The sequence below is a fragment of the Cariama cristata genome, unplaced genomic scaffold (assembly GCF_000690535.1).
Source record: "Cariama cristata isolate BGI_N322 unplaced genomic scaffold, ASM69053v1 scaffold9783, whole genome shotgun sequence".
Classification (NCBI taxonomy): Eukaryota; Metazoa; Chordata; class Aves; order Cariamiformes; family Cariamidae; genus Cariama; species Cariama cristata.
The window spans coordinates 62,728-70,217 of NW_009606672.1; the positions used below are offsets into that span (position 1 = coordinate 62,728).

Consider the following 7,490-nt stretch of genomic DNA (forward strand, 5'->3'; position numbering starts at 1 on the left):
CTGTGCTGGGGAGCACGCATTCTTTGCATGATGAAACTCATCAGCTGAAACTTTAGGGTTCAGAGGTTTGGAAAAGGCCAGGACTGCTTTCCGAAGAAGCTTGAATTAACTTACCTCATTTACTTTAATAACTTCGTAAGTTTATTATTTTATACTCTTTAAAGTATGGCCATATTTGCTTAGCATTGATCATGCCAAAGAATACATGATTCTATATGCAAACCAATTTAAATAGAAATACTAGGTTCAAATTGCTTGTTACTGCAGCAACTTACTTGTTGCTGTACAAAATCCTACAAGACTCTTGTTGTGTTGGTTTATTCGGTTAGGCATATTCATCCAATCCTGTTAGAAAAGTTGGTCTTTGACTTAGTTTCTTAAAGATCCTTTAATTTTATCTGAAGTTAACAGTGATTGTAAAGGCCAGACCTCTGTCCTTTCTTTAATTCTTTGCCTTTGCATGAGCTACCATCTGTCTGAACCTTGAACTACAACCAAAGTACATGAATAGTTTGGATTCGCTATCTAAAACTACTTTAGTGATTATTCATTTTTAAAATAAGTAATCTGATATTGTGAATGAGCTCATGTGTACTGTGTAAAGTCTGAAATACTTCTTGGTAGCTTTTGTATTAAAAAAAAAATTGATAACAATGTCTAATATTTCCATTCGTGTCATAGGCATTAGCATGAATACTTCGGGAAATCTACCATCATCGATGCTGTTAAAAGAGAGCGGTAAGTTGACAAATAATATGCCTACAGAATTAGTTCAGTCCACTTGTCCTGTTTCTTTGCTATTCTTAAATCAAATACCTCTCCCAGTTAGTTGACTAGGACCTTTTCCTAAATACAACTCCTAATATTTGTTTTGGATTGCTTCTTGGGGGAGATTTTGAAATCTGTTTGTAGTATTTTTCAAATATGAAAAGTGTCTGTTTGGCTTGAGACTTGAAGGGTGCTATTGCCTACCATACCATGCTCTTAAGCTCATTTCCATTACTTGTGAGGTTACTGGTTCTGTAGAGCCCAAGACAACTGTGTTTTCTTTTTAGTTCTTCTACTCTTTAGGTTTGATTTGGTTTTGTGGAAGAAAAAACTCCTTTTGCAAGTGTTGCAGTCTGTCACGCTCCCTTGCACCACTGTTTTCTGCTTGTACCAGTGTGTAGGGCTCAGTAGGTTTCTGCCGTTGTGGAATTGCATGTTCTGCTTAGGGCACAAGTATGCCAGGTACTCCAGACCAAATGAGTTGTATCTTCTCTAGGTAGCAAAGTCATGAGCTCAGACTTATAGTATGTTGGCATTTCCTGAAATTTCAGGAGCCTTTTTTTTTTTTTTTTTTTCTTTTTCCTTTTCCCAAATCATGCTCCTTTTGCCTCTTAAGTGCCTGGGTCTACTTCAGCCTGTTGGGAACCCTCAGGAATCACATAAATCTATTGTGAGGGTGTTCAAATTTTAGAGGAGGCAGAATCAGCAACCTGTGGAGTTGCAAATGAGGAGATAAATTTAAACAACCAATATTAGAAACATCTACTAAAATCTTGGTTGCTTTTTTGATGAAGGACCACCATTAAGAGAACTCACTGAGTAACCTTGTAGTAACTTCATATAATAAACCTCAGTTTCACTTTTACCAACATGCTTAGGTCCTGCCTACCTGAGCAGGGCGCATAAACACAGATCTAATTACTTTCCTGAACTGAGACTGATAAATTTGAAGATTCTAGGGCTTAATTGTATTGTGATTCCAAGAGACTATGCTAGGTACTTTTCTTAGGATGGATAAAAGATTAACTGCTGAAGATGGGAGTGAGTTATAACAGTGGCGGGGTTTATTTTTTGTTTTGTTTTGGGGGGAGTTGCTTGGTTTTTTTGTTTTTTCTTTTTTATTTGGACATGGCTTGGAAGATGAAAGTTGGACCTACTAGTTCAGGACAGCTTTTCAGGTTATCAGAGAAGTAATCTTTTTTTAATGGAATAGAACTTCAGGGCAAACCTGAAGGAAAGCATTCAGGTAGTGCCTGATCACAAAATGTTGCCTTTTCAGTTGACTCTCTGCAAACAACACAGAACAGAGTTGCCTCACCAGAAAGAGAGATCACTTTGGTGAACTTGAAAAAGGATGAAAAATTGGGCTTGGGTAAGTGGCTTTAAAAATGTTGTTGTTGTGTGTTCCTAGAAACCAAAAGCCAAATAAAGTTTTCTGGTCTCTGTGTAAGTATTTATTGTAGGACTGAGGAAAGCAGTGCAGACAGTAGCTGGATTTCGAAGGCATTTAAGATACTGAAGCCAGGACTTAGTGCCTGCTACTGATTTGTTAAGTGATGTTAGGCAAGTCTGTTTCTCAGTTTTTCTATATTGTAAGTGTAGGATAATATTTGTATTGTGAACTAACCATCCTCAAAGTTGGCCTTTAAAGTTTCTCTCTGTGTCCAGGTACAAGACTTTTGTCTATGTGGACACCTCACTGCTGTGACAGCTTGAAGGCTTTGAACAAAAAAAGATATTAGAAAGCCATTATGACCTAATTGTGGAGTGTTTTTCTTAATCGTATAATATCAGATGGAACAGTAATTTGAGGTTTAAGGAGCCTGGAAGATTGAGATATTTGCATTCCATTCTTTCTTCTACCGCTGAGTTTTTTCATAAACCCACATAATTTTTTCCTGTATGAGTAATGAATAATTTGATGTCAGTATTGTGCTTTAAGGAGACTATCTAAAGTATCCTTAAGGACATTGTTCTGTCTGTCATTCAAAATAGGACTGTTGTGTAAATTTGAAGAGGGGAAAAAGCCTACAAGACAATAATATTTAGTATTTACCCTGCTCAGTGACTTAAGAGTTGACCAAAAAGGAAAGAAATTCATATGAAATGCACTGTTTCTTCTCTTTCTTCCTCATGCAATCTGTGGTGCTTTACTGTTTTAGCTAGGACAGAGAAAACCTGATATCTTCCATTCTCTTTTTTTTTTGCATCTTGAACATCCTTCCCAGGTTTACCTGGTAAAATTAGCAGAAATACATTAGAACCTCAAAAGAAAACAGGGAGTTGAAAAACTCAGTTCATAAGACCAAGGTCAAACATGTAGATGTAGCATCTAACAGTGGAGAAAATCAGAAATTTTTAAGTGAGAGAAAATACATTTCATCTGGACAGCGAATGTGCATTTGATGTCATCTGTTTGTGCATGTGTTTCTGTTGCCACAGTTGTCTTCGGTAGCCTTTGCTGGAGTTTTCTGGGAAGCCAGCTAGACAAAACCTGAATCACTTGCTCAGAGACAGAGGATGCAATAAAGCTTAATGAAAAAAGCTTTATTGTTTACTTTCATGTAGACTTGTTTGAGATGTATATTTTTCTTTTACTTAACATTTATTAGAATGACTACATTTTTGTCCGTTCTGAAATACAAACTTGTGTTAAGTTACGCTATGATCACTGACGTTTTTGCCTGATTTGGGCCTTTTTTAATAGGCTTTCAAATAGTTGGTGGAGAGAAGACGGGGAAACTTGATTTGGGAATTTTTATTCATTCAATTATTCCCGGAGGGCCAGCTGATTTGGAAGGATCTCTAAAACCAGGTGAATAGTGTAAATAAGAAGAGATGTGTACATGAAAGAAAAGGCCAAACACGTATGTAGTACCACTTCCATCTATGGCTGCGGGCGTCAGTCCCTTACAAATGCTGACCTTCAATTACCTTCTGGATAATTTCTGAAAACTGGTGATACTTCTTTGTTAAACTATGCAAGAACAAAAATCCTTCTAATCAAAGTAAAAATGGTAAAACTTGAAGTAGCAGAAAATTAAAGTTATGGATGAGGATAAGGGATTTATTTGTTATTGTGTCTCTATAGATGCTTTGTAATTTCAGTTTTTTAAAACTCCAAGTCCATACTTTGATTTTGGAAAAAGTAAATGTAACCATATGGCTACTATAGTGGGGGAGGAGAAGGAAAATTTATTTTATTTAATATCTGCTTTTTTTTCCTTTTCATTTTAGTCTGTGTCTTGAACTGCCTATTGCTTATTTCACTTCTTGATTTTTGCTTTTGCATCCATTTTTCTTGCAGCAGAAGAGAAGGTAGAAATCATAATAAGGAAAGCTTTGGCAGGTTTAAAAAGAGGAAATATTCATAACCAGCGCTTGTGGTTTGTTTTGGGTTTGGCGTTTTTTTTTTAATGATTAGGGTTCCCTATTCCAGGATCACTTAAATTTTAGTAATTTTGATCCGTGCATTGTGTAGAGATTTTCAGACCTGTACACCATGTTCTCACTGATGGATAAAAATGTATATGCTAGATTGTATCTGAACAAACTCTTTTGTGCAGGACACCGACTAATATCCGTAAATAGCACGAGTTTAGAAGGTGTCAGCCACCACGCAGCATTAGAAATTTTGGAGAATGCACCTGAAGACGTGACACTTGTTATCTCTCAGCCCAAGGACAAACTATCCAAAGGTACAGAGTTACTGTTAAAGGATTGTTCTTTGAGTTTGGGCACTCTGCCTTCTCTGACACCTTTTGTAAAGTACTCTCTCTGTTTCTTTAAAATTACTAATCAAATCAACTGAGATAGGCATAAAACATCACCCTAACTGCAGTCAGTTCTGTAAGCAACCTCAGCTAGTATATGCTTGAAATTGTGTTCCGAGGCTGAATGAAGAAGTGTCTTATGGTAACCTTTGGTGAGGACACACTGGTTGCATCCGTAACAGAAACTGTTCTGCATAATATGAACGGGTAGAACCTTATGTGGTTGTAAACTGAGAAATTTGTGTCATACTGCAGATAAGATGTTACCAGCCACTGATGACTCTCTTGTCTCCGGGTTTTCAGCATCATCTAATGCTGCACACATCAGTAATGGAACCAGAGGTTATTTAAGGAGGCCGTCATCAGTGCAGGACAATGAGGCAGAATCCTCTTCAGAAGAACACAACCAGTCCCGTGGTCACCAGAGGCCTGTTTCAGGGAGTTTGTCTGGTTTGTCGGGAGGCAAGCGGGATGGAAGCGTGAGCTCCCAGGATTCCAGAACCGAGAGCGCAAGCCTGTCTCAGAGCCAGCCAGCCAACTTCTTTGGCAAACGTGCAAGTGGTAGAGCCCAGAAGGATCCTCAGCATTACAGTGATTCCCAGTCTGGGCTTTCTAAAATGAATGAGAGGAGAAGATCCTCGTCTGACAGTACTCGAGCAAAAAACAAAAGGCCTGGGGCAGTGGAGTCTGTGGAATATTCTGACCGAGGGGATTCTGACATGGATGAAGCAACTTATTCCAGCAGTCAGGAGCAACAGCCAGCTAAAAAGGCATAGTGTATTTCATATGAGTATCTCCCATCGGTATGATAGTGGTAGTGAAATAGCTGACGGGAAAATATGTGGGGATTGGACAGCATAGCCTGCAGCTTATTCTTCTAATGGCAAATGCTAATAGCTAATTTCTAATACTTTGGCGATTTTGTTCAAAGTAAGTGGAGAAAATCACTCCTGTAACTTGAACAACTTCCCAGCTTTCCAACGTCATGAGATGGGCATGTCTTACTAGAGGCAGATTGTGCTTTGGGATGAACATATAGTGCACTTGTTAATTCTGTAGAAAACCTCCTTTCAGTTCTGTATATTTGTCCAATACAATCATAGTCTAGTGACTACCCCTAAAGGTAAGTTTTTTTTCACCTGGCAGATAAATTTTTTCCTAGATGAAAGTAGTAGTGATGCATCTGGAATGGGTAGCAGCAGAGAACTCATTGTCTTTCGAGATTGATCTAATCCATGGAAAACTGCTGTCGTGTACTGAAGTGCAGCGGTGAGCCATGCTCTGAACAGAGACAGCTTGCTGCTTCACCTTTCCAAAAGTACACAATGGCAAGTACTACAAATTAATTCCTAACTTGCAGTGATTCCTCTTGTCAGCTGATGGAGGTTATTCAATCAAATCGTGGCAGCTCCTGTGAATTAATCCAACAGCCTCATAGCTGCTGTAATACTGAAGTACTGTAGTTTCTGTGTTCTGTGATCAACTCACTTTGACAATAAAGACTTGGCTGCTGAAGGCCAAGCATATTTCGGTGCTAAACCAGTTCAATGGAAGCAATAGAAGAGTTAAAGCAATGAGCCTTGTGCGTCTTAGTAATTGGTACTTTGCCATGTGGAGTCCTTTTGGCTGCGTCTGACTCAAAACCATACCCTTTAGGGTCTTAACTGTAAACTTCTGTTCTAATGGCAAATCATTCTCTCTCTTTGTTTGTTTCTTTTTCTGTTTGTTTCTTTTTTTTTTTTTTTTTTTAAATAAAGGAATCTTCCTCAGCCAATACAGCAAACAAAATGAATTCTAAAAAGGTTACTGCAACACTTCTTAAACCTGGAGATATCTTTGAGGTTGAACTAGCCAAAAAAGATAACGGCTTGGGAATAAGTGTCACGGTACTGTTTGACAAGGTTTTTAGATGTTTTCTCTTTTTCTCTACTCCCAGCAACCCATTAAATTGCTAAATTACAAGGAAGCAAAATATTTTCTGGAGTCACTGTTAAGTATATAGTTCTACCAATGTGTGATTGATCTTACCAAGGCTGAAAAGTAATACTGTTTTATGTCCCTTTTCTTGTCATCTGCCCTTTAACTAACTCCTGTTTGTTGTTTTACGGTGGAGCCCCAGAGTCCTAATAGAATCTTAACACAGACGCTACTTTGTGAGTACAAAAAACAAGATGGTCTTTGTCCCTTGCTACCTAACGATGTGGCAAATTTACAAGGGAGAGAAATGAGACCTTCTCTGACTGGCATCGCAGGCAGTGGAAGCGGTAGTGTTACTTAAAAGTTTTTGTGCACGTTCACACAAGTATAGCATGTTCAGTGTTCTCCCTCTGCTGGAGATAGAAGGCAGAAAGCAAAAAAAACTAAAATCTGAATAAGACTGGCTAATACTGCTTTCTTGCAATATGAGACAAAAATGTATTTTTAATGGACTAATTTCTCTTCGGGCTATAACATTTTGAGGGTAGTTTATGTTTTACGGCCTGCCATTCTGCAGGGCGGCACTTCAGGGAATAAGAGAACGATTTATAACTGAGATTCACACATTTTTCCCTGCTCCTGTTCTTGTATTGTGTTCAGAAATACATTTTGGTATTTTAATATTCAAATATTATCTCTGGTTGATTGATTGCCAGACTACATGGCAATTTGAAAAAGGAAAAGTTGCTTAAATTATAACAGTAGAGAGCGGTTGTTAGCTGTAGTTCAAAACTGGTAGCTTTCACTGACTGTTTACACCTTAAACTAAAGTGGCCTTTTCCCAAATGTGGCCATACAGATAGGCATGTAGGTGGAGTGCCAGTTCGCAAGCCGAGCACTGGTTTCATGTATGTGGCTAGTGTTGTAAGAGGAGCAGAATGAAATTATATGGTTTTAGTATCCCAGGCTATTCAAAGTCATATTGCTTTGTCAAGCTTATATCTAGAGACAGCTGGGGGAGCAAAGGTTCAG

At 38.3% G+C, this 7,490-nt stretch overlaps 1 protein-coding gene across 1 annotated transcript in view; it reads left to right on the top strand.

The window, feature by feature from the left end:
* PTPN13 (protein tyrosine phosphatase, non-receptor type 13 (APO-1/CD95 (Fas)-associated phosphatase)) overlaps nt 1-7,490 on the top strand; it is a gene marked incomplete at its 5' end in the record, with an annotated part of 81,811 nt that overhangs the window by 57,762 nt on the left and 16,559 nt on the right. Inside the window, 6 exons of the mRNA XM_009696458.1 lie at nt 682-738; nt 2,048-2,140; nt 3,476-3,583; nt 4,335-4,466; nt 4,845-5,311; nt 6,299-6,442. Of these exons, the coding sequence (XP_009694760.1) occupies nt 682-738; nt 2,048-2,140; nt 3,476-3,583; nt 4,335-4,466; nt 4,845-5,311; nt 6,299-6,442 (1,001 nt within the window). The remainder of the gene's footprint in view (nt 1-681; nt 739-2,047; nt 2,141-3,475; nt 3,584-4,334; nt 4,467-4,844; nt 5,312-6,298; nt 6,443-7,490) is intronic.